Raw genomic sequence first — 26,361 nt, forward strand, 5'->3', positions numbered from 1 at the left:
AAAAGAAAGATTCCGGTGGACTAATTTGAAGAGAGACATTGCCGAGTATATTGCATTGTGTGATGTTTGTAGCAGAGTCAAGGCAGAACATCAAAAACCAGCAGGATTGTTGCAACCCCTACCAGATTTAGAGTGGAAGTGGGAAAATATTGGCATGGACTTTATCACCGGACTGCCAAAGACTAGATCAGGATATGATTCAATTTGGGTCGTAGTGGACTGTTTGACTAAAGTGGCTCACTTTATACCATTGAAGACCACCTATACAAGTGCCAAGCTAGCTAAGATATACATGAGAAAAATCATTTGTTTGCATGGAGTGCCCAAGAGAATTGTTTCAGATAGAGGTACTCAGTTCACTTCCCATTTTTGGCGTGAAATACATGAGTGTTTGGGAACTAGACTAGAGTTCAGCACAGCGTTTCACCCACAAACTGACGGACAGACTGAAAGGGTAAACAAAATCTTGGAAGATATGTTGAGAGCTTGTGCTTTGGACTATGGATCTAGCTGGGATGAAAATTTGCCATACGCAGAATTTTCATACAACAATAGCCACCAAGCAAGTATTGCAATGGCTCCATTTGAGTCACTATATGGAAGAAAGTGCACCACCCCACTATTATGGAGTGGAGTAGGAGAAAGGAGCCTATTTGGCCCAGAATTGATCAAGGATGCTGAAGAGAAGGTCAAATTGATCAGGGATAGACCTAAGATAGCCCAATCTAGACAGAAGAGCTACGCTAACTCAAAGCGTAGAGAAGTGACCTATGATATAGGTGATAGAGCATACCTTAGAGTCTCACCGCTTCGTGGTGTGAAGAGGTTTGGAGTTAAAGGAAAGTTAGCACCCCGCTTTGTAGGACCATTCAAGATCCTGGCTCGCAAAGGTGAAGTAGCTTATGAGCTGGAACTGCTAGAATCTCTATCTGCAGTTCATAATGTGTTCCATGTAAGCCACCTGAAGAAGTGTCACCCAGAAATGGCAGAGACCCCGTTGAGAGATACAGTGCCACTTGAGGAAGTACAGTTGGAGAGTGATCTCACATATGAAAAAAGCCAATCAATATACTAGAGACAGCAGGATGAGCTACTCGTACTAAGACGATCAAATTCTGCAAAGTCCAGTGGAATCACCACATCGAAGAAGACGCTACCTGGGAGAGAGAAGATAATCTTCGAAAAGACCATCCGCACCTATTTGCTAGCCTTTCCGAATCTCGAGGACGAGATTCATCTTAATGGGGGTAGGTTTGTAACATCCCAATTTTAAAATTTCCAAACAACATGCATTGCATCATGTCATCATTGCATATAGGGAAAAAAATCCAAATTCAAATCCTATTTCAAACCCCAAAACCAAAATGGCACTATTAGCCACTTAGGCATGTATGCCAAAATTTTGTTTTATAAAATTTTAATTTTGCTTCAAAAGTGGTCTCATAGTGAAGGCCTTTTCACAAGGTTTCCATCGGTATCTTATTTGCATTTTTCTGATTTAATTTGGTGCCTCAAATGCATAATCAATTAAGAGAGAGAAATAGAAAAAAAAGAAAGGGAACCGGCCGGCCAAGCGGGCCGACCCAGCCGCACCACGGCCCAGCCAGGCCAGCGCCCGCACACCGCTCCCACGCACAAGCCGCCGGCCCAATCCCGTCGCCCGCTCTTCCCCAACCGCCAGCACGCACGCCCCGCATACGGAATATTCTGTTTTACGGGGATACGGGGTCCGCTAGCTCGGACGAGTTTCCAACCCCTCAAAACAGTGTTTTTGACAACAATTTCAGACAACTATTCATCATAGTTTGATCAAACATAGCAGATAAATACACAGGTATTCCTGCCAGCATGGGTGACAGTTGTTCAACACACACACTCACATTACTTCTGCCTCATATCAGGAACGAAGAAGCATCCAACCCGGAACACACAATTGACAGTCAAATTCAGAGGCCACATAATCAGCAGTAAAAATAAATGTATCAACAAGCTGAAAAATTAAAGACACACAAACTGCAGCCATGAAACATACAGTTAACCAATGCAGCGTGGCAAAATCAAATCCGTCTTGGCGAATGACTTGAGGGAGGTCTCGATTTGCTTGCCACGGACGGAGCTCCATGCGCGGCTGTTGGAGTAATTGGCGATGAGCTCCATGCGGCTCAGCACCCGGATCCCCTCGCGCCTGGGCGCCGGCGGCCTGACGAATAGGAGCGTCGCGGCGAAGTTGACCTGCTCGTCGTGAGGGCATACGTACCCGGACACGCCGAAGCCGTAGTCCACCTCATCGAACCCGAGGCGGCTCCAGTCCAACAGAGTCGCCGTGCTGTAGTCCAGCGGCACGTTGGCGCGATCGACGCCGCGCATCCAGTCCGCGAACCCCGCGGCGACGGCCGTACTGACGGCGAAGGTGAGCCGGACCTCGGCGTCGTCCGGGAGCCACGGGCGCGCCCCGCCTGGCGGAGGCGGGAAACGCGAGGAGATCGCCGGAGCGGATGGCCGTCGCAGACATCACCGGTGGTGCGGTGCGGAGGAGATCGGGCGGGTGGCGGTGGCAGTTGGGTTTCCTGAAATTCTTCGCGCGCGCTCAGTGGATGAGAGAATGATGGTTTGGCCCTGTATTCCCCTTCTCACCCCGCACAAGTAGGGGGCGAAGAGCCGTCCCGTATCCAAAACTGGGAAAAATCGACGCGGGCCATTTTTACGGGGCCTGCTAGACGGCCGGGTAGATCCCAACCCCGTATTTCGGTGGTTATTATACGGGTTTGGCCCTTTTAAGGGGTATGTTAGACATGCTCTAAGCTGCCCGGTTCATCAAAGAAAAAAAGACGCTTGCCCTGTGTGTCGCTTTCGCGTCTCCTCGTCTCCATCTGGCGTCTCTGTTCGGCTGCACGCACCGTTGCCGCCGGCCGCCGGCCACCGCAGCCCCCATCCGGCGCTTTAACCGGCCGTGTGATGGGAAACATGACCCGGTCGGACTCCCCCGTCTCCCGCCGTGTCGTCCTCTCCTTCCTCGACTTCCTCAACTCCGGTCAGTACCTACCACCCTTCCCCCCTCCTACCAGACCCAATTCCTCATCCTCCCCCGCGGTTCCACGCCGCTGGTGGAGATAGTGTCCTTGATGCGCTTAATCTTGAACGATGGTTGCTTGCTTGCTTGCTTCGTGAGCGGGTTGGAGGGGATCGGATCGTTCCTTTCCTATGCAAAATAGGGTTCAGTTCGCCAGCCATTTAGGTTCGTTCAACTGAAATTGTGCTCTGTAACCTCTGTTTGATGATTTATCGCTGATGCTGATGCATTTGGGCATTTGGAGGTGCCAGCTTTTAGGTTTCTTTAGGAGGCAGAGTGAGTCTTTGCCGAGGGGGCAACGGGCGATTCATGTGTGTGTGTGTGTTTGTGTGTGTGTGTGTGGCTTGCTCTTTTCCGGCTTCTGGTTGCACCTTACACGCGATTACGGTCCTCGTGACAGATTATTCGCCACTCTTCCAGGCTGACGGCGTGGTTATGCCATGTTGCTATGTGCTTTTGGTTGGTGGAAAAAGGATATGGATTTTAAATGGTGGCTATGGGGTAACAAGTACGAGCGAGAAAATTGGCCGCAACCCGCTGACTGGCAGCGAGCTTTTAATTGTCAATGGTCGCAGTAAGCTTCATAGTATGCTTGCCAAACTGCCTAAACCAGACTTGTAAAGCCCTAATGGAGGCACAGCCTTATGCTTCTACTTTTTTTTGTAAAGCTCTAATGAGTGTGTAGAAAAAACGCCTGTAAATCTAATGCCGTTCTTCACATCCAAGACTTGCCAACATAAAACTTAGGGTTTGTCTATGTCTGATTTTCTGAAGTCTCAGTCACCTCAGAAAAGTGCAACTGCAGTTCAAATAAAAGTGCAGTTCGGTTCAGTTGCACCACTTTTTTGTTAGAAAAGTGCAACTGAAGCACATTTTTGTGTGTGGACTTAAGAAAATCTCAGTTGACTGAGACATAGCAAATCTGTAAAACTTATACTAAGTTTATGAAATTCATTTGGTATAGGGGATTGGCGTTAACACGAATTTAAATAACTGATGCCCGATTTAAAGGACACATGGTGAATGCATCGTGTACAACAATATGTTTCCTTTTTCTTCGTTGGAAAGGTGATATCAAAATATGAAAATCATCACCATAATCAAATTGTTTTCCATGCCCTTTTCTGTTTGTAGATGAAAATACCCGATTCATATTCTAATTACAGTTGTAGCAAACATAACTTGCACCTGAAGAAACATAGGAGTCGCAGCCGTGGCACATTATTGCTCTGGGTTTTCTCTTTATGTTTATTTAGTGTCAGACATTGGAACATATATGGCATGCAGTCGAGTTAGCTCCTGGGGCTGATCCTGAAGCTCTTGAAGTTGCCAAGGATTGCCTGGAGTCCATATTTAGTGTCAACTCATCGTCAACTCGCGAGGGGGTGCAGCCAGGACTGTTACTTGAACTCTTTACTTCTCTGCAAGCTCATGAACAAGATAGGTCAAGACCAGATCCAGTGTCACAGCCAGTGCCAAACAGACCAGCATGCAGTGCAAGTACTTCCAGTATGCAAGATGACTCAAATAAATGTACAACATCAAATGTATGCCTCTTCTCGTTTCACACATGATTTCTACAATCAGCATCCATCTTTTCCATACTGATACCATATAAATGTATGTTTGTACTTTTTAAATAGACATGCCATGCAGATTATTAGTTATGTCTTATTTGATCAGTTTTACCTATTTTTCTTCCCTAAATGCTCTTCATAAGATGTGAGCTTCTGATATAATTTCTGCATCTCGTTGTCAGAGTGAAGACCAAGCTGAAGACACCTTTGACCTAGGTATTTCTTATGGCTATGACTTAAATCTTCATGATGAGCTGTCACTTCTTGCCAGTTGATTCTTTTAATAGGGTCTTGGTACCGTTATCACCTAATCAGGGATGTAAAAGGAACCAGTTGCTGAAATTACTTCTTTCTCATGGAATTTGATATCTTTTTGTTCAGATCATTTAGGAGATGAGCTGTTTGTGAAATTCTATGCCGCGCTTGATGAAATTAATTTCTTCAAGACATCATCCGCTGGTACTGAGGATCCTGGTCAACTTTCAAAAGCATCACAATTCTTCGATGATGCATTACTGGTATGATGTACTGTTTCTTTTTTTGCTTCTGTAGCATTTTCAGGCTTAATGAAGTGAAGACTTATGTTGTCTCCACTACCAAGAGAAAGATATTAAGATTTGTCCAGTTCATTACTTATTTATTTTTTATTGATGGAGTAAGATTTATGTCTGTCTAGGAGGTGCGCAACTCGGGAAGAAAAACAGCAAGCTTAGTAGACCTGGCGGAGTTCTTTAAATCGAAAGGTACTAAATCAGAATCCTTAGTTGTTTCTTATGTCCAACTTTTAGCGTTGCAAACTTTTCGTTGGTTTGTTAGTTTGTGCAACAAATTTACAGCATATAGTATGACTTAGAAATCTCAATTTTCTTTTTTTGTTGTTACAAGGGCTTTGCAGCTCAGGCCTTGTATGTGCATTTTGTTATGGATGCGGATGTGCAGAGTTTTAGTTGCTAACTTCATATTCATCAGGAAACGACTTCATGAGGTCAAAACAACACCTAAAAGCTGTAGAGCTGTACACGGGTGCCATTGCATTGAGCAAGAAAAATGCCATTTACTATTGTAACAGGTATGTACAAGTTACTGAAACACACAACACTTAAATGGTGAAATCTTGTCACAAGTTGAACTTCAGTGAGTAATTCAGAGATGTTGACAGAGTGTGGAACTGAAAAAATGGGTCATTTTCCTCTGTTTCATTGGTAATGTATCATCAAAGCTTGAAATGGCTTAATTAGTCAATCCACTAATATTGATACATAAGCATCCACTCTTGAACTAGTTTAAAACTAGAAATACATATTGCTCTGTTGCCCCATGTTCCTCTTAGTCTTATTCATACTGCTTATATATCCCGTGATGTCATGAAGAGTCTCATGATATGTTATTATTCGTTTATACTAAGGGTTCTGAGAACCACTTCAAACCAGTGGCACATAGTTACAAACCATACTTGTCTTGGGCTGTTTCACTGGAAACCCCTAAAACTCAGATACTCCCTCTATACCGGTTTATTGGGCTTCTTTTAGCCAGCGCTGGAACCAAGGTTCTTATTGATTGGGCAATAAAATCTTCTTATCCCTACTGTAATCCCCTAATTTTCCGTATCAAAGCGCTAATTAATGGGATAGCCCAACGACCGTTTTGCATGCAAGCACATCGAAGCGGAAAGGAGAGAGGATCTCGCACATGCAGTGGTCAAATCATGTTCACACGGTGCGCATGCTAAACCAATTCACACGCTGCATTGACCAACCTGTTAGAGCAATTAAGGAGGAGAGGGGCCATCGCCGGTTCCCAAGAATTAAGGCAATTAAATATTGTATTAATTACTAAAATTAGCCTAATTTTTTGGTATTTTCCTAATTTCACTAGAAACCCTGTAAACCGGTATGGAGGGAGTATTTGATATTGTTGAATGCTTAGGAAGTACAAGCTTTGCGCATTAAAGTTTAAACAATCCTTCTAGATACTTGCTGATTTCTTGTGCCAGCAGCGGTGGAGCTACCATATAGTCATTGGCGCCAGGTGTCAAATGATTACCAATGATTTTGTACTACTATTCTGTAGAAGTAACAGATACTGTTACACATGTGCAATGACCCCAGTATACTTTAGGACACAGACAATATTTTTATGTTCGCCTCTGGCTTCTTCATCTTGTTACAGCAGACTGTAGAGGGCTAGATATGTTATTAACCCTAGTAATTAGTACTCTTTTATCTTGTTCAGAAGATCACTAATCTGATTCATGGTTTCTTGTAAAATGAAAAGTACATACTCTTATATCTTGTTTATTGAGAAGATCTCTGATTCATGCTTTCATGTAACATGAAAAGTACATACTTCTTTCAGGGCTGCTGCATATACCCTTCTTAATATGTGCAATGAAGCTGTTAAGGACTGCTTGAAGTCAATAGAAATTGATCCAAAATACAGCAAAGCATATAGCCGACTTGGATCTGCTTTCTTTGCCATGGGGAATTATCATGATGCTTTATATGAGGGATACTTGAAAGGTGGGTAGATCAGAACTTGTAAGCTGATTTTGTTGAAACAACGACATATTATGCTATTTGCTGCATTATAAAATGCATACGGAAGTCCTTATTGGTTGGTGCAGTTTACACGTGTTAGCAAGTTATTCTAGGAAGTATTTCTTTATTTGAATTGTAGGCTGAAAAGGTGAGCTTTCTTTTAACTTTTGACTTACATTAGTATCTGACCTAACCTAAGAACAAATTCAATTATTTTCGCCTGTTATGTGGATCGTACTGTTATCATCCATGGCGTTGTTGTCATCTTGTGCTCGAACAAATTGGCAGTTGCATTTGCAATTCCTGGATGAATCTACGTTACAAAGAATATTATATCGATCAATGCATGGAGTGTATAGTGAACTCACTTGGTCTTCTTGCAGCCTCTGAGCTGGAGCCTAATAATGAAAATGTTCGACAGAATATTGAGGTAGATTTCTTATTTCGTTTATTCTTCCCTTTTTCATTAAGAATCTAGATAGTGTTTGTTTCCTTCTGTTAGCACTAATTACTACTGAATTTTATTTTCCTTGAAAACTTCAGGCTACGAAAAAGAAGTTGGCTGAACAGCGAGCTCCACCAGGACAGGTACTGATCAGAAAACTACATGTGCTTGTTCAAACGGACTATGAAATATGTCCTGTTGGATCCTTGTTTTTCTTAAACAATTTGCACTATCAAAACTCGTACTTATAATGTCGATATTATCTAGTTACATGGTACGGTTTCTTTTTTTCCTTTTGTCTTTAGAAATCAACAACTAATCCATCTCCTTGTTTGTAAAATACACGTGCACGCCAGGGTCAAGAATCGCAATCATGGTTTGGTGGCCAGGGGAGCGACGGTCTTCCTTTCACAGTATTCCCTCCTGGAATTTCCCCCCCTCCTGAATTCCTGGCCAATATCATGAATCACGGGTCTGTTCCTGGTCAACAGCCACCTCAGCATTCTGTAAATATAAATCTGAATGACTTCTTTGGTCATGCAAATGTCAATGGGAATCGCCAAGGACCAACGACTGGGAATCCAGGCAACCATACTCCACCATCTCCTTTCCCAGCCAATGCAGCAGTCCCTCCTGCTTTCTCATTCATGGGCTCAGGTAGTACGGAAGCAAACCCCGCGCATCAGGCTTCAGGTGAATACAGTGGACCAGGCGCCCAGACGGATGCGGGGGTCTACGTAAATCTGGCAGGACAGGAGCAGGCTGCTGAGGCTCTGAGAGCTGTGATGCAGATGTTTGGACCGCATATGGGCCCAAACGAAGGCGCACCACCGAGAGGTTCGTTTGCTTCTTGGCTCATACTTGAAACAGAACAGGGACTGCCATGCTTTGTCTTTTTCTTAAAAGTCTCGTCTGAAAATTTGTCACGCTGTGTTTAACAAAAAAACGATAAAGTTTGTAATGTATAGACACGATTATATTAAAGGTTTTCCCTCGTAACGGGTTTGTTTTTCTTGTAAATGGATCCATAACTTTTTTTCCATAATTATCTGGTGTACTTGCTTTGACTGAAAATATACTGCATCTTTATAGTATAAGTGCTCCACAAGTATTTCCTTACTGAGAGTAGTAGCTGTAACCTGAAACAAAGTAATTATTACTGTGTGTGCTGCAAACAGGAATACTCAGGGTACTAACTGTTGTTCTCTGTTTTCAATCGTGCAGGACCAGGTTCAACCTGAGATGCAAAAAAAAGGAAGTGCGTAATGTTGTTCATAGTCGGATATCTTCGCAGTGCTGTATGGCTTCATTGATCACGTTGTTCTGGTAGTTTTGTTGTTGTTTAAACTTTGTCTGTGCTTAAAACTCTCCCTGGGCACCATATACCTGTCATGTAACTCTCGTGCGATGGATGCAAAGGCATGGTCTAGCATATATAGGCCTGCGTTGGTTAACAACTGGTACCTATAAAACCTTTTCATGCTATTTGCATTGAATTCCCTGGATTTAGTAATGTGTTTGTGTGTGCACTTACCTGACGAAATCTGTGACCTTGAATGTAGAAAACTTGGGTGCTGCCAAAAATAAAGTTCTTTGCATGGCTTACGCTTCAAAATAGACTATGGGTGGCCTAATTGTGACCTTTATTCTCTTTGCAAAACAACCTCTTTGCAAAAGAACCAACGAGTCTATTGTTCGCCTCCTTGTTCATTGTCGGTACACCCATACGCTTTGGGGTCTCCTCAAGGTTGGCTTGGCCTCTACTTCATTGATCTTCAACAAAGACACTTGAGGAGTGGTGGTTCACCGTTCCTCCTTTCCAAACTGGAAAGTCATCGCATCCCTTGTCCTCCTCGCATGTTGGGAAGTTTGGAATGAGAGAAATGCTAGAGTGTTGCAAAACAAACATATGCCGTCAACGGTAGTTCTAGCAAATATCAAGAGTGAATTAAAATTATGGGTGGCCACGGGCAGGTGTGAGTGTATTGCTTCCGGCAGAGTAATCCGGCATGTAATTATTCCTTGCAATATTTTGCAACTCTTGCAATATTGTAAAACTTCTTCTTAATTAATAGAACAGAACGAGCCAAAGCTTTTGCCTCCATTAAAAAAACATTTTTCTTGGTGGTCGAGTGAATCGTCCTCCCTAGAAATTGGCTGACGTAACAGTATAGATGTGGGTTGGGCAATATACCTTGTGCTTCGACTGTAGCTCCTGCGCTTTGGCGGCGAACTGACGCGAGTTGATCCTATTTGTCCAACTATTCTGTTGTGTTTTGTGTCTTGTGACCCTGATTCGCCTTTGGGGTAAGTGCAACCTAACAACATTGGTACGCATGACATGGCTGGCCAAAACCGTCCTTTGCGATCTACTAATCTGCCTACACGTCAACAGCATACACAGCAATAACATATCCAGTAACTGTAGGTCGGTCTGGTACACTTTACTTTGTGAGTTGTGAAGCATCATACCAAATCATAGCCAATGGATAAGACGATTAGGTTGCATGAATCAAGTATCCCACGGTATGATTGCTGCACCCTCATGGAGCTCTCACAGCGCTTTGGATTTTCGGCCGTCCGATCGAGCAGACGTGGCGCGATCTCGGCCGTCGTTCCGTCCAGGGCGCTGAGGCCCTCCCGCAGACCCACTTTTTATCCATGGGTCGCGAAAAGGCCCGCTCGGCCCGATCTCCACCAATCGCCACGCCCCCAATCGCTCCCCAATCCCCTCCTCTGCCCGTCTCCTCCCCAATCCCCTCCCCTCGCGCCCGCATCCCCGCCGCCGCACGCCTCTCTCCCTCTCCTTCTCTCCCCGCACCGCCCCTCTGCCTCCACACGTCCCTCTCCGGAACCGCCGGCGTGAGCGTCGGGCGGCGCGGCCGACCTCCGGCAGGGGCCGACGGTACGGCCAAGGGGCGGCGCGACCGGTTCCCGTAGGGATGGCGGCGCGGGCGACCTCCACAGGCCATTGAGTGCCGGGGAGCAGGGCCGCCGGTGAGGCCACGCGCGGCCAGTGCGCCCGGCGACGGCCAAGGGCGGCGCGACCGGTTCCGTAGGGATGGCGGCGCGGGCGACCTCCACGAGCCATTGAGTCGGGGAGCAGGGCCGCCGGTGAGGCCACGCGCGGCCCGGTGCGCCCAGCGACGGTGGTCGCGGCCGGGGCCAGAGCAGCTCGACGACGGTGGCTGCGCCCCTCGCCAGCAGCGAGGCGCCCTCGCGCCATATGGCCCCGGCAGCATCCGGCGACGATGGGATGGCCCCGTTCCCTCGCTCCCCAGGCGAGGTTGTCGCCGACGAGGGGGAATCGCATGAGCCGCCGCCTCGAGCCGCCATCAGCCCAGCTCGTGCCCTCTTCCCCGTTAGCCGGCCGTACGGACATCCGCATGTGTCGCTGCTGCTCCGCCTCTTCATCCTCTGCATCTAAAGGTGGAGCACGTGAACAAGACAGGGTAATTTGCCTCTCCTCATCCTGATCTCCCTCTTCTCCCTCTCTCCATTTAATCCCCATAGTTTCTTATCTTTGTTTTTTGCCTAGAAGGTGTTTGACAAAAATCCTGGAGAGAACATTATTTACTGATTCTCTTGATTTGATTCATGGCCAGCTAGGTATTGCAGCGCCCGGGGACAAAGCGTCGATGATTTAGCGAGGTGAGAGGTCTCATCTTTCAGTAGCATACAAGTTTGTGTATTTAGCGAGACAAATTATCAATAGCAAAACACCATGGAGTATATTCAGTTTGTGTTATTTTGGTGATTTGATGTTGGTGTGGCATCGATGGATTGTCCAGAAATCACCAAGTACAGAGGCTTGTCTCTGCTTGACAGCACATGCCATATGCCATACTGAGTATGATTTCTCTCTACTATGTTGCAGGAACTATGGTTGACCTCATGCACATTCGCGTTCAATGTTCAGATACTGGGCAGAGGGTGCTCACCACGGTCGATCGGGGGCCCACCGTCCCTGCAGCTTCACCTATGTGCGCTTCTGCAGGTACAGCCACCGCCCCCTTGAGCTTTCTTATCAGATGCACCAATTACTTTCAGTTTTACAAGATACCATAAGCCTAACTTTCAGTTTTAGCCCACCACCCCTTGAGCTTTCTTATCAGCTGCACCAATGTTACTTTCAGTTTTTTACAAGATACGATAAGCATAACTTTTAGTTTTACAAGAACCTAGGAGTGAACATGGGTGTGGACACAGGAAGGTAAATTTCAGTACTTGTGCGCATATTTGTTCCTGGTATTATTTACTGCGGTACTTCGACACAAAATAATTTTAGTAAATTTTTCTTCAAGCTACTTGAGTATTTTCTGGCATTTTGTTCTTTGGACAGAGGTGATATTTGTCTTAATTTATTTCAATAAAGTATCTGATGTTTATTAGATAATTAGCAAGATGAACTCATGTTTATTGCTAGCTACTAATTGTCGTTTTACTGACAGATTACCATCATGCAAAAAAGCATCCCTTCAATAGTCTTGCAGCTTTTTAACCGCATCTCACATGTACCCCCTCACAATTAAAGCAACAAAAAGTATCTTATGATTTAATTACTGCATGGTACACAATTTACAGGGCACAACTAATATCTTGCTCTATCTATTCTTTCTTGCCATATCGCCTAACCAAAATGGACTACGTTGTCTTCACAAGCCCTTGTGGGCTGGATATAGTGGTGGGAGCAGGATGGAGTGCCTGTATTTGATAGTTTGCTCCTTAACTGAATTGTTGCCTTCAAGTACTGTGGTGCATAAGCAAAGGCAAAGACATAGTAACTTATTTTGTTCTATGGATTTTTTGGTAGGTGTTATCACCAGAATTTGACCGAGCCAGAGGTGGGCCGCAATCAAGATGAAATTGAAGAATATACATGGAAGAATTACGTGAATCGGCCTGTTATGTTGAGTTTGGGCTAGTCTGCCTTTGTATCTGTAACATATTAGGATACGTGTCGGTTAGTTGGAATTTTACTCGTGCACGGTTAGGTGCACGTCTAAGTTAGAAAGTCCCCTGGACTATAAATATGTATCTAGGGTTTATGGAATAAACAACAACCAACGTTCAACCAACAAATCAATCTCGGTGCATCGCCAACTCCTTCGTCTCGAGGGTTTCTACCAGTAAGCAACATGCTGCCTCTTGCGATCTAGGCAGCACAAGCTCCACGTTGTTCATGCGTTGCTCGTACTGAAGCCTTGTTGATGGCGAGCAGCGTAGTTATCATAGATGTGTTAGGGTTAGCATAGTTCTTCGCGTAACATGCTATCGTAGTGCAACCCTTGCATGTCTAGCCGCCCTCACACCTACCTTAGGTGTGGGGGCGGCACCCCGCTTGATCATTATTTAGTAGATCTGATCCGTTACGATTGCTCCTTGTTCTACAAGGATTAGTTTAATATCTGCAATAGTTAGGCCTTACAAAGGGGTGGAGGATCCAGCGGCACGTAGGGTGTCGTTCGCTGGCCCTAAACAGGATGTTCCGGGGATCAACCTTGTGTTGGTTTTTAGGCCTTGTTTAGGATCGGCTTACGATCACCGTGCGTGGCCGCGAGGCCCAACCGTGAGTAGGATGATCCGATTATGCGGTGAAAACCCTAAATCGTCGTAGATCTCATTAGCTTTATCTTGATCAAGCAGGACCACCATATATTCGTGCACCTCGTACGAATCATGGGTGGATCGGCTCACGACCCGATTCACGGGATAACCCGAGAGCCGATCGAGGCTCGTATTTAATGTTTACGTGTATGCCATGCGGAAACTAAGCGAGGCATCTCCATCACCTTCCTGACCAGGTATAGGTCAGGTGGCACGCCTGCATCAGCATCGGACGTGTGACCAGAAGGCTTTGCGGGCCGTCGCTCGGAGGGACCTCGGCCCGGCCCGCAGCTCTAGGTTGTTCCCGGCTCTACGGTGTTGCCCGTCGCTGCCCGCCGGTGGGTTTCTGACGACAACACATTCTGGCACGCCCGGTGGGACCAGCTTCTACATCAACCACATCGCCATCTACATCTGAGATGGCGGACGGCACGCCAGTCACGTACGAGGATCTGACGGACGAGCTCAAGAAGAAGTATGACGAGATCAAAGTCATCCTCGAAGCCGACCTCATCGACTCTTTCCACGAACCCGTTCACATGGCATCGAGGTGGAAGGGGTTCTCGCCTAATGGTGCACTAGATGGGATAGACCTCTCTGCCCCGTCGGAAGAACGCACCAGGTCCCTGCGGCAGGAGATCAACTACTTGGTGGCTCACTCGCTACACCGCCACTCTGAGAACCTGGTCAACACGTTGGAGCGTGTCGCTCTTCGCGTGATCCGGGAGATCATGAGGCACCGGTACTCGCCGTCGGGACCAGCTCTCGGGACGCATCAAGGAGAGTTGCCACTCCAGTCCCGTCCACCGCTGCCATATGCGTTGGCAGCACCGAAGTGCCGGCTACACCGGCATTCGTCGTCTACAAGATCGGTGGTGACCCTAGTGACTACCGGTTCTTGCCCGAGGCGCCTAAGGAGGTCCCTCACGGGTACACGTGCACGTATGTGCGACCGTGGCAACCGGGCACTCACAAACCAGGCCACAACATCGGGGACTTACGGGAAAACAGGGAGGGACGTCGGCGACGAGCTTGAGAAGCGCACGTGGCTAACTAAGTACGCCACCCCGACGAACCTCCGGAGCTCAGCTCCTGCAGGTTGGCTCGAGCTGGAAAAGCAAACATGGCTGGCTAAGTACGTCACCCCGGCGAATCTTCAGAATTCAACTCCTGCCGGCCCGGCCACGACGGATCAGATCGGTACCATACCGAGAGACCAGTTCGGCATGGTGCCGAAAAGAAGGGCCATCGGCTATTCCAAGCCATACCCCGACGACTACGAGATGATCCCGCTACCACCTAAATATCGGCTCCCCGACTTCTCCAAATTCGGTGGATCGGATGGTTCCAGCTCCATCGAGCACGTGGGCCGATATTTGGCGCAACTAGGACCGGCTTCGGTGTCGGATCAACTACGCGTGAGGCTCTTCTCATAGTCCCTCACGGGATCGGCTTTCGGATGGTACACCTCTTTGCCACCGGACTCCATCCGGACTTGGAAGCAGTTGGAAGAGCAGTTCCATATGCGGTACCATTCGAGGCTTCCGAGTCCGGCATTGCCGATCTAGCACAACTACGTCGAAGCGCGGAGAAGCGTGACAGAATACATCCAGCGCTTCGGGAATCTTAGGAACCGATGTTATTCGGTTCGTATAAGCTGAAAAGGAAGCGATCGAGTTGGCGTAGCGGGCCTCGCAACACCGCTCAAGGACATGGCCTCCCAAGCGGACTACCCCTCACCAGCGCACATGGTTCAGAAGCTATCGGCATATGAACAGCGCCACCGGACTGTACCAAGACAAGTTCAAGCGTGCGGTAGTTCTGGTCGATGCAGAGGAAGACGAAGTTCTGCGGGAGATCAAGAGGTAGCAGTGGCTGAATGGACTCGGGGAGGAACCCCGTGTCTGCAAATGGGTAAAGCCACCAGGCCCGCCCGGGGATTTGATTTTGACGTGACCAAGACTGAGCAAATCTTCGACCTCCTGCTCAAGGAGAAACAGTTGACGATTCTGAAGGTCTCAAATTCCCCACGGTGCAAGAGCTGAACGGAAAGCCATACCGCAAATGGCACAACTCGCTCTCCCATGCCACCAACGATCGCAGGGTATGGCGTCGGCACATCCAAGCGGCGATAGAAAAAGGGCGCCTAATTTTCAACCAATACGCCATGAAGGTCGACACCCAGCCCTTCCCCGCCGTTAACATGGTAGAGTGCACTTACCCTGAAGGTTGCCAGCCAGGATCCTCGTTCAGCATCAACATGGTAGGACCTGGGAACCACTCTGGCAAAGATGGAGACGAGGGCAGCTGCTCTCATAGCAAGGACACAGAAGAGGCCGCTCCACGCGATCGGCTCCGTCATGATGGCAAGCGCTACGTCACGAGAGGGAGAAGTGAAGAACATGAGATATCAAAGACCCCTCTACGATCACCTCCTCAACAAGTATGTGAGTCGGTATGACCAACGCCGACGATCCGGCGATGATGATGAGAGAGATCGTGCGGCTAGAGAAGCCGAGAAGACATCGTCGGCACGATCGCGATGAGGAGGAGCACGAGCGCCGTGCCACGGAAAAATCAAGGGAGCAAGATGACAACGACAGATCGGGACTGCCCCTTCTTCGGACATTGCTGGGATTCGGGAATGAGCCGATTGCCCACAATCGGCAATTGCCCGTAATGCAACCAGAAAAGAAGGAGGCAGCCAACGTGTCTGTGTTCAAGCGCCTAGGGCCTCTCCCGCCACAAAGCAAACGTGCCGAGTCCCTCGGTGGGCAGAACTCGAGGAGTCCGAAGCCGAGGGACAAGAAGAAGAAGAAGACAGGTACCACCGGCCAAGGTGGTGCCCTGATGGACTCAGCCGTTCACAAAAGCGCAGGGTTCAGCGATTGCGCGGCCTGGAGGAAGCCGAAAGGTTATACTTGCATACGTTAAGGAAGGCACGACCTGATCTGGCTGCGAAAGTTCAGCGAACCCTGGACGAAGAGGGTCGTCCACGGAAAATGGAGTGGCGCCCCAAACAAAGGAAAGCCGATGATGAAACATCGGCTGGCACAAACATGGTATTCATCCTCCCTTCGGAGTTCAGTGCTCCAGGATTAGACGAGGCACTGTTGCACAACTTGATCGGCCCGAGGCCGGTTATCTTTGAGAAGCCACGAGAAAGAAGCTACAGACATACTGAAGGCCTTGTATTTGCGAGGTTATATTGATGGGAGGCCTGTAAATAAGATCTTTGGTGGACACCGGAGCGGCGATCAACATCATGACGTACTCTATGCTACGTCGGTGGGACGCTCTAGCTCAGATCTAATCAAGACCAACGTGACATTGAGCGATTTCAACGGCCAAGCGTCTGACGCACAAGGTGTTCTGAACGTGGATCTGACCGTAGGAAGAAAAACTATCCCTACAACGTTCTTCATCGTCGATAGCACGAGCACTTATGCTGTTCTGCTAGGAAGAGATTGGATCCACGCCAACTGCTGCATTCCCTCCACGATGCACCAATGCATAATACAGTGGGATGGAGATGAGGTAGAAGTCGTCTAGGCCGATGATTCAGCCGAAATTTCAACGGCTGGCATGAACGCATGGGAAGCAGCAGGCCAAGAACCCCTCTCAGGTATCAATTTGGACGACTGCGAGCGCATCGACGTGACGAAGGGAAGGGTTAAGCTGGTTTTATCCACTGGCCTGACCATGTAGCTGAGGCAAAGCAATGAGCAAACGGGGCGAGGCTGATCCTTGTGATCGGCCCCAAAAATTATGAAGGAGCATTACAGAACCTTCAGTCAACACTTCAATAGATATGGAGGCCAATTCCAGCGATCGGCCAAAATTATCCTCACCACATGTTCTGCTTGTGTTCGTCCTTGATCCTATCAGGAGCCGACGTGCGAATTACGAGCCGATATCTGCCATTCCCTGACAGATTCGGCTCGGGGGGCACCTAAACACGATGAACATGGGAACAGGTGCAGGAGGACATGTGTGCAGCGAAATATTGGGGCCGATAGGAGAAAATCGGCCAGTAAAATTTTTTTTTTTTGGACAGCCGATGCAAGGGCCATCGACTCTAGTGAAATTATGCGAGGTTTACCGAATCTCCACCAAATCCAGGCCAACTGTGGTGCCTTCTGCTTCTTCGCAGGAGTAAAACAATGGAAATTTCTTCAGCTGCTTCGAGCCGATCCGGGTTCCTGAACCTTCTTGTCGAGGATTTCTAATCTTTGGTGCTAGTTCAGCCGTGTTGTGAAGGGGTTGTCGGCTTTCTAAGGAGGAAAGGTGATCGGTTTTGGTACGTCCTCTCGACATTCTCGCCTCGAGTAAGGCTCGGGGGCAGCAGGCTGGTGGATACTACTGTTTAAGAGCCGATTGGGGTACCATCGGCTGGTCTTTCGTCGCCACCTTCTTCACAAATGATGAGTATTAAAGAAGACCATTAGGTTTGGTTGGAAGAATTCAAAGGCTTCCCTGAAGATTCTACATTATCCACCAGATTTCAAAATCATCAGTTGAAGGATGGAAGGGTGATTTTTAAAGGACCGATGCGTTGCTATCGGCTCATTACGCATTGGCAAAGGGGACAAATCGGCAAGATCAGTATAAGAAGAAATCGGCTAAATTAAACTCAAAGGAAATCGGCAAGATCAAATTGGGGAAAGTTCTTCATTGATAGATTTCTTACATAAAGTGCTGATTGCTCTCAAAAGGAAGTACTAGGGGATACATTGCCCCATCTACTACTACTGGTCCTATACTAGAGGTCCTATCTACGGGCCGTCGCTGCCCTCGTCGTCGCCGTCGTCGCCGCTGTCGGCGCTGCTCCCGGCGGGCTCGTCGTCGCTCCAATGGCCGCCGACCGGGCCCTCATTGTCCTCGTCCTCTTCGTCAGCGTCGCCGTCGTCGCTGTCGAAGTCGCTGAGGTTCCCCGGCCAGGGGCAGAACCGCTTGGCCGGCGGCTCGTCGGAGGAGGTGTCGTCCTCCTCCTCCTCCTCTTCTTCCTCCTCCACCTCCTCGGGAGAGGTGAAGTCGCAGGAGAAGCGGTCGTCGTCGCTCTCCTCCTCCGTTTCCCCGCTGGCGAGGAAGCGGAGGTCGCTCTCCCCGTCGGTCAGGGACTTGTCGTCCTCTGACCAGATGGAGAAGTCATGGCTAGACTCCTCCCCGGCCTCAATGGCGCGGCGGATGTTGGCTGCGTGGACCTCCGCCGGATTCGGTTCCGGCGTCGGCTCGCGGGAGGAAGAGGACTGGGTGGAAAGATCCGATGAGGCAGAGGAGGAAGAAGACATGGTGGCACAGGAGGGCTTTTGGAGTGCTAATGCGAAGAAGATGCGGAAATAAACTGTGCGGAGCGGTTAAATAAAAGGGGATATAGTGGAAATTCAATGCCACAACAGTTTCCGAGGAAGTGGTGCCTAAAAGGAAAAAAAAAAACTGCCAGGTCACGCGGAGAAGTTGAGAAGGCAAGGCATCATGATGACGGATACTGCAACGGTTCTGCCACGACATGACCCGACGAAGGGAAAGCAGAGTGATTTTGGAATTACCAATTCCAAAACCAGGGGGGCATGTGTTATCACCAGAATTTGACCGAGCCAGAGGTGGGCCGCAATCAAGATGAAATTGAAGAATATACATGGAAGAATTACGTGAATCGGCCTGTTATGTTGAGTTTGGGCTAGTCTGCCTTTGTATCTGTAACATATTAGGATACGTGTCGGTTAGTTGGAATTTTACTCGTGCACGGTTAGGTGCACGTCTAAGTTAGAAAGTCCCCTGGACTATAAATATGTATCTAGGGTTTATGGAATAAACAACAACCAACGTTCAACCAACAAATCAATCTCGGCGCATCGCCAACTCCTTCGTCTCGAGGGTTTCTACCGGTAAGCAAGATGCTGCCTAGATCGCATCTTGCGATCTAGGCAACACAAGCTCCACGTTGTTCATGCGTTGCTCGTACTGAAGCCTTGTTGATGGCGAGCAGCGTAGTTATCATAGATGTGTTAGGGTTAGCATAGTTCTTCGCGTAACATGCTATCGTAGTGCAACCCTTGCATGTCTAGCCGCCCTCACACCTACCTTAGGTGTGGGGGCGGCACCCCGCTTGATCATTATTTAGTAGATCTGATCCGTTACGATTGCTCCTTGTTCTACAAGGATTAGTTTAATATCTGCAATAGTTAGGCCTTACAAAGGGGTGGAGGATCCAGCGGCACGTAGGGTGTCGTTCGCTGTCCCTAAACAGGATGTTCCGGGGATCAACCTTGTGTTGGTTTTTAGGCCTTGTTTAGGATCGGCTTACGATCACCGTGCGTGGCCGCGAGGCCCAACCGTGAGTAGGATGATCCGATTATGCGGTGAAAACCCTAAATCGTCGTAGATCTCATTAGCTTTATCTTGATCAAGCAGGACCACCATATATTCGTGCACCTCGTACGAATCATGGGTGGATCGGTTCCCTGAGCCGATTCACAGGATAACCTGAGAGCCGATCGAGGCTCATATTTAATGTTTACGTGTATGCCATGCAGGAAACTAAGCGAGGCATCTCCATCACCTTCCTGACCAGGTATAGGTCAGGTGGCACGCCCTTGCATCAGCATCGGACGTGTGACCAGAAGGCTTTGCGGGCCGTCGCTCGGAGGGACCTCAGCCAGCCGCAGCTCTAGGTTGTTCCCGGCTCTACGGTGTTGCCCGTCGCTGCCCGCCGGTGGGTTTCTGACGACAACAGTAGGACTATGAATTAATAGTAGGGGACTTATTAAATGTTTGGAGGTTTTTTCTTTGCCTTTGTGTTGTTACTTAGTTTCACCAACTATTAGTCCAATGTACATATAATTTATATGCGGCAACTCATTTTTGGTTTGGCTTTGTGTTGTTACTTGATTCTGCCAAGTGCAAGTCCAAGCCCCGTATGAGCTCCTCCTACCTATATGTTTTTTCCTCTATTGCAATTTGTTATTAGAACAATTTATGAGCTTTCTATAATTATTTATGATCTATGTAGAATCTTGGAGGATAGTTATATGAGTCGATAAGGCTGCAGCAAGGTCAAAAACAAGGTGAGGGTTGTGCTAATCAGGGCCACGCTGTCCCATTCTCCTTTGGCTCTGCAATTCTGGTTGCCCTTGTTTTGGATGATCAACAGCTGGTTGATTTGTTCTTTTTCTTACATTTCACCACATGACTATGGTTACCGGCAGGAGGACATAGCGGAATGAATGGAACGAACAAAAAGGCTGCCGGAGATGCAAGGTTAATACAACATGTTATTTTGGTCCTGGTTCTTACAAGTAGGCGACTATCTGAGAAATCTCTTGCTGAATTGATCAACTTCAGTCTTGCATGTGATTGTTTGCAGAAGATGATGGCCTCCTATTCTTAAACTTACAATTGTTATGCACTCATGTAGTGTAGGTTTGTTTATAGCCTCTTCATTTTGTTGCTTTTGACCGTTATCACCATTTTTGATAGGTTAATAAGATTGATATCGTTGAAATTTCGTATGGTTCCAGTAATTATGTGTTCTCTTAATTTTATGAGCTTATTATATACTTTTGACAAAGCATCCCTTGCTTGATTTTGTTGCTCACGAGCAAGCCACTCTGTTACTGATTTTGTGTGCTTCATCCTAATTTTATAAAACCTAAAAAGTATATTATCATTTTTCATCTTCTTTTTTATTGCTATACAAAATCGAAACCATAGCGAATTTCACGGGGTCGTGCGCCAAGGCGCACATCTAAATCTAGTTCAGGTGACAGAGTTATTAGCAAGAGCTCAAATTTATGAATACTTATTGCCCTTGCTTCTATGATCCTGCTAGCCGAATAGCTTAACTATCACGGACAAATTCGACTAGATAGGTGGGACGAATCCAACTCTTTTCCCGCGGATGATCTCAAATAACTTGAGGTGGTCGGTAGTAGAACTAAAACTTTAAGTTAGCCTTTCAGCGGGAGCAATGTAGACACAGATGCAATATACAACAACAACAATGGCCTGATAATCGATGATATGACCTGGAAAACGAGATCAACAGCTGCTGAAGATGATATTTTAGGATCGATCCATCAAGTAGGATGAAATGAAATAAAGGGAAGATGCTGCCTCGACATCTGTTTGTCAGCTGTAAGGGTAATGTGCCCTAAACCATAAGTTGGAGTATGAGACACTTCTTTTTCTTCTTAGATAAGGGTGATCAATCGATCTCCGCGTCCTGCCAGTCGTTAAGTAGACTCACTCTACCGAGGGGAAATTAGGGTTGGTTCCTGCCCAACTCTTGGTTTTCGCTCGCAACACAACAGTTCGTCCAATCTATTAACGTTCAGAGCTAGGAACAAAAGATCAAAAGTGGGCAGAGGCCTTTGGTGTCCCGTCCAGTTAAGAATTGGCTGCTAGGTTTGACTTCAGAAACATTAAAGTCAGCTTAATCTGCTAATAAGCCGTTTCATACTAGTGCCGTCTATCTCTTTATTATGAAAGATCAGATTGGCAAAATCTTGAGAGCCCAAAATTTTGCTTATAACTTGCACAAATTGCACAAAACTAAAGTATATGTTTTTTTATTTCTATATAATTATTTACTTTTTATATAATAAAATACGTGAAGAAAGAGTGGACACACTAAAAAACATACCATGCATACCTAAATCTTCTTGGTTCAGGTTTTCTATTTCCGGAGACTAGAGACTAGCGAAAGCCATCGCTTTTTCTTGATCGAGAAGAGAAATGAGGGGAAAAGAGGAGAAAGAGGTACATAGCCCAAGGGCAGGCGTTGGGCCAACAGTATGCCTACCCAAATATACGTGTCATTAGTTATAGGTGTTGGTGCATGACTTTCACTAGTAGTTAAGCTCGGGAAATGCAACTCCTCGGCTACGTGGGCGTTTAGCTATTATTGGCTATTGTCACCGTCCATGAGATTCGTGCAAAGTCCACCCTGTCAATACTAGTAACACATTTTCATGTTAGCCCTCCTGTTTTCCCATCTCTTTCCCGCAGTCCACTCACCTTAGTCCCACTAGCCGCTTCTCTCTCTCTCTCTCACTCTCTCTCTCTCTCTCTCTCTCTCTCTCTCTCTCTCTCATCTCACTTATGGATAACTGGATTTCGCCACCGGAGACGGAAGCCCAACAGGGGAGCGGCAAGACATGGATGTGGCGCTAGAGGACGAGATGGCTTGATTCCTCCCAGCGGCAGAGGGATGTGGCGGTGGGGACCAACAAGATGGAGCAGCGGCCTCTCGATTCGTTCCCTGCTAGAGAGATCTCTCAAGCAGGGTGTGGGGAAAGGTTCCTATGTTGGGGCTCGGCGGGACGGTGATAGTGTGATGGCTTCCTCAACGTCTCCACATCCGGCCAACGAGGTGATGGGTGACACATTCATGGAGGCGGCGGCGCTCACGCACATCCTTTGTTGTTGTACGTCTCCTCCTAAGCTAGGCACAACAGAGGGAGTCAGCCCAACTCTACATATTGTTCTTGATTTCTTTTGGATCCTCTCAGAAGACACCAACACCTTGGCCAAGGTATCCCCTTTGTGAGCACAATGTTATATAAAGATGGATACTATTTCCCGAGAGTGGTGTTCCCTAGCCCCATGTCCTCCCAGAACTTAATCTGAGATCCATCCTTGATAGAGAAAGAACTGAATGGGAAGAAGCGTTTCTTTGTCGCCATAAGTCCAGCTCAAAAGTGTGAATCCCCGGGTTACCAATAAACCTGAGATATCGCTTTACGTCCTCTTCATAATGGTTTGCCAGACCCCATCCTCAGTAAGTAGTTTAGCCAGCCATTTACCGAGCAGAGCTTTTAACCTAAAGGTCATGAACACCAAGCCCTCCTTGATCCTTAGACCGACACACAATATTCCATTTAGCGAGCCGGTACTTCTTCTTTTTACTATCTCCTTGCTAAAAGAATCTTGATCGTCGATATTCTGTAAGATACCTTTATTTAGATAACTGAAAGAAGGATATCATATAAGCACTAGTACCTAATTTAGGAGAATCAACCTTCCACCTAAACACCATATTGGTTAGTACTTAATTATGAAAACCAAGCTTCCAACTAAGAATAGTAATTTGACTTTCTAGCTGCTTAAACGTTTTTGTAGCCTCTCTCCATTCAACCAGAGTAGCACTTTCACTTGGGTAAAGGAGCGGCCATTCTTATCCCTTCCCTCTCTCACCTTGCTACAGTACTTTGAGGGTCGACTCAGGTGGTCCGGGCCAATCTGACGCCCTTCTCGGCGGCGATGCCGGCCGGAAGTGGCTAAAGAGAGGCGCCGGTGATAGGGATGTATATAGTAGTTGTTCTAGTAGCTGTAGCTCTGGTAGGACTTGTTGTCTTCGGCCGCGTGCTGGTCTTCGGCTTCATGCCGGGAGGAAGACACCGGGTTTGTTGACCAAGATCTGGTGTTACCTGGTGGTCCTCCTTCTTGTTGCGGAGCTCCCATGGTCGGAGCCGGAAGCGACGAGATGGGGAACCTCTGGATCCTCCGTCAATAAGGTCAACTTTGGAGTTCCAGATCCTGTTGGAGTTTTCTGTGTTGGCCGCCATGGAGGCGGAGCAAGGAAGATCCTCGCGAGATTTGGTGCTCCAGGGAAGATGGAGGAAGCTGCCTCGTGGAGTTCCTACACTGCAGCAAGGTTCAGCTGTGGTGATCTTTGGCCGAGATGGCGGCCACTCCACACGCCGGTGCAGTTCCTGCGCAGGTGCGTTTTCAACCTCCTTGAGTGGAGGCCTTCCTACCTCGATGCGACGGTTCGAGCTCACCTCAGGCCAAGTGGTTTCGTCCCCGGTTCTGGGATGAGTCGTCGTGCTCGCAGGTTGAGCAGCGCTGGTGGTGAAGAGGATGGACTTGATGGCTTTTCTGCAGATTTAGATAGGGTCTATCCTGCAAGAATTCAGGGCCTTGTTGTTATTTCGTTTTTAGAGGTCCTTGTTGTAATATGTATGCTCACCACCGATGGTTAATGCAGTTTCTGGGCCTTTCGGGGCCCTTCCCCGTTCAAAAAAAAAAAAAAACTTGGGTAAAGGAGACAAAAAAAGTGGGCATTGTGGCTGCATGTGTGGCGGCATGCCGTGCCCATGCTGAGAAAAGTACACATTCCGGATTTGTCTCTTTCTCCCTTTCTCGCAGTGTTAAGCTGGCTACAGATTGGCTGATGTAATGAAGCCTGCTCAGTGCTCTATTAAGTGTATTATCTTTTAGTTCCTTGTTACACTAGTTCAGTTGGTTGCTGGTGCCCCAAGTCCCAACTCTCTCTGATCTGCCCAGGTTTAATTAACCCTGCTAGTCAAACCACCGTTGGTTAATTACAGGGTGCAGGTAAAAAGAAGGGAGAATTCCATACGGGTTCCGAAGGTACCAAGTGCAGTGCAGGTCCTGATGGGCACGGCGAGGTGGTAGTCCACTAGGTAGATACCGTACTAGCCGGGAAGAGTTGTCTGAAGCTGTCGACACCATGCAGTAGCAATAGAGTAAGGGCATGCGTCGCGGTCCAACCTGTCCGCGTAGCGGCGTGATCTAATTGGTCCGCTGACTAATCCCGGTATAGGAGAATAGCTGAATACCCGTGCGTTGCAACGGGTTAACATAAAAAATCATATGGACACACAGATGAAAATTCATTTCGGCTCACGGATACGTATGGATTCATTGTGTGAAAATATATTTTAAAATAATAATAAAAATTCGAATAAATTTTGCATGTATATCTGGACATTATATGCGTACACAAGTTACCGGGGAAAGGAATGTTTTTTGACTGTTCCGTCATCTCACGCTGCAGAGTAGGATCGGATCCATGTCCAATGTTTATTATTGCTGGGTCTTAATTAAGGTAGAGACATGTCGCCCACAATGTTTTTTGACTGTTCCGTTTGGATGTCATTCACGTGAAGACCATGGCACAATTTCTCGATTCTCCGATCTTCTCTTGCCATCGATGTGACTAAGGCCGGCCGGTGCGCTGCTTCTTTCTATTCTGGACACCTCCCACCAGATCTCTCTGTCCACGCACGCCTCCTCACGAAAGGGCAGAATCCCAGCTGGGACGCGACGGCCTTCCAGTCTGCCAACCCGCGACTCCGCGAGAACCAGGTGAGGCGAGAAACGTTTCCGCAGATTTCTTTGGGCCTGGCCCGCGTCGCGGTCCAACCTGTCCGCGTAGCGGCGTGATCTAATTGGTCCGCTGGCTAATCCCGGTATAGGAGAATAATAGAAATGCACAAATTTAAAAGAGCGCGTGAAAATTTGAATGAAATTTCATAGATTCGATCATAATTTACATAGTTGAAAACGAAAATCTAAACTAATTTTTTTTTAGATAAAAGGCACTCAAGTGCCCAACTTTGAATTAACAAAGCCACCAACGGCGAAAACGATACAAAGTGCTGAACCCAGCTTACAGAACGACACCACACACCCACACGAACTACCGAAGAAGCTACAACCGGAAGCGCGACCAACAGGTTCAACCAAAGCGCCTACGAGGACTCGGAGAAGAACTGGAGTCTACAGTGTCGGGCCGGAGCTCACTCGAAGAACGAGCCATTTTGCACGCGCGCCTCAACAAAACTCCTCCGTCGCAGAGACGCCACCGGAAGCCGACCACCACCGGGGACCGACCCACATTGCTCGCAAACCGAAGAGCAGCGCCAAGGAAGCTCGACTAGGGAAGGGTACGGAGCAAGCCTTGCCGAAGATCGCCGAAGAATCACCTCCGTCACAACCTTCGGTGAGCCTCGCTGTGGGCTCCAAGACGGTGTCTTCAAGAAGAGCACGACACCGGAGTGCCGCCACCGCCCGATCCGAGGATCTTGGGTTTTCACCCGGACGAAGTAGAGGGACGGAGGTTGGCCTCACGGCGCCTTCAACAAGGGAACGCCGTCCGCGGACGCCGCCGCCGTGGCCCGAGGGGCAAAGGTTTCCCCTTGGCAACCTCACCGCCATCTACACCCCACACCACTCGACTCGCCGATTACCACGTCGCCCCCACGACCATGGCACCGACCAGCACCAGAGCTACTGGCTCGCCCGCCAACCACATAGCTCCCCCCTTCCAGGGCCGCCGCCCCGGCATCCCAACCCTGCCCGCTGCAGCACCGAGGG

General features: G+C 47.9%; 1 protein-coding gene across 1 annotated transcript; it reads left to right on the top strand.

The window, feature by feature from the left end:
* The first annotated feature begins 2,803 nt into the window (after positions 1-2,803).
* LOC127323388 (uncharacterized) lies at positions 2,804-9,125 on the top strand. The gene is made up of 11 exons (XM_051351541.2): positions 2,804-3,031; positions 4,358-4,617; positions 4,830-4,863; positions 5,029-5,165; positions 5,324-5,390; positions 5,617-5,716; positions 7,003-7,166; positions 7,568-7,614; positions 7,728-7,772; positions 7,986-8,466; positions 8,854-9,125. The coding sequence occupies exons 1-11, from the start codon at positions 2,956-2,958 to the stop codon at positions 8,868-8,870; spliced, it is 1,428 nt and encodes a 475-aa protein (XP_051207501.1). The 5' UTR covers positions 2,804-2,955; the 3' UTR covers positions 8,871-9,125.
* Positions 9,126-26,361: the final 17,236 nt, after the last annotated feature.

Source organism: Lolium perenne, chromosome 2 (assembly GCF_019359855.2).
Source record: "Lolium perenne isolate Kyuss_39 chromosome 2, Kyuss_2.0, whole genome shotgun sequence".
Lineage (NCBI taxonomy): Eukaryota > Viridiplantae > Streptophyta > Magnoliopsida > Poales > Poaceae > Lolium > Lolium perenne.

What these genes read in the sequence shown, in the direction of transcription:
- LOC127323388 (XM_051351541.2), top strand. Translation starts at nt 2,956, where the DNA reads ATGGGAAACATGACCCGGTCGGACTCCCCCGTCTCCCGCCGTGTCGTC. An exon ending in CCTCGACTTCCTCAACTCCG is followed by an intron (nt 3,032 to 4,357) that starts GTCAGTACCTAC and finishes TATGGCATGCAG; the next exon opens with TCGAGTTAGCTCCTGGGGCT. An exon ending in ATGTTCGACAGAATATTGAG is followed by an intron (nt 7,615 to 7,727) that starts GTAGATTTCTTA and finishes TGAAAACTTCAG; the next exon opens with GCTACGAAAAAGAAGTTGGC.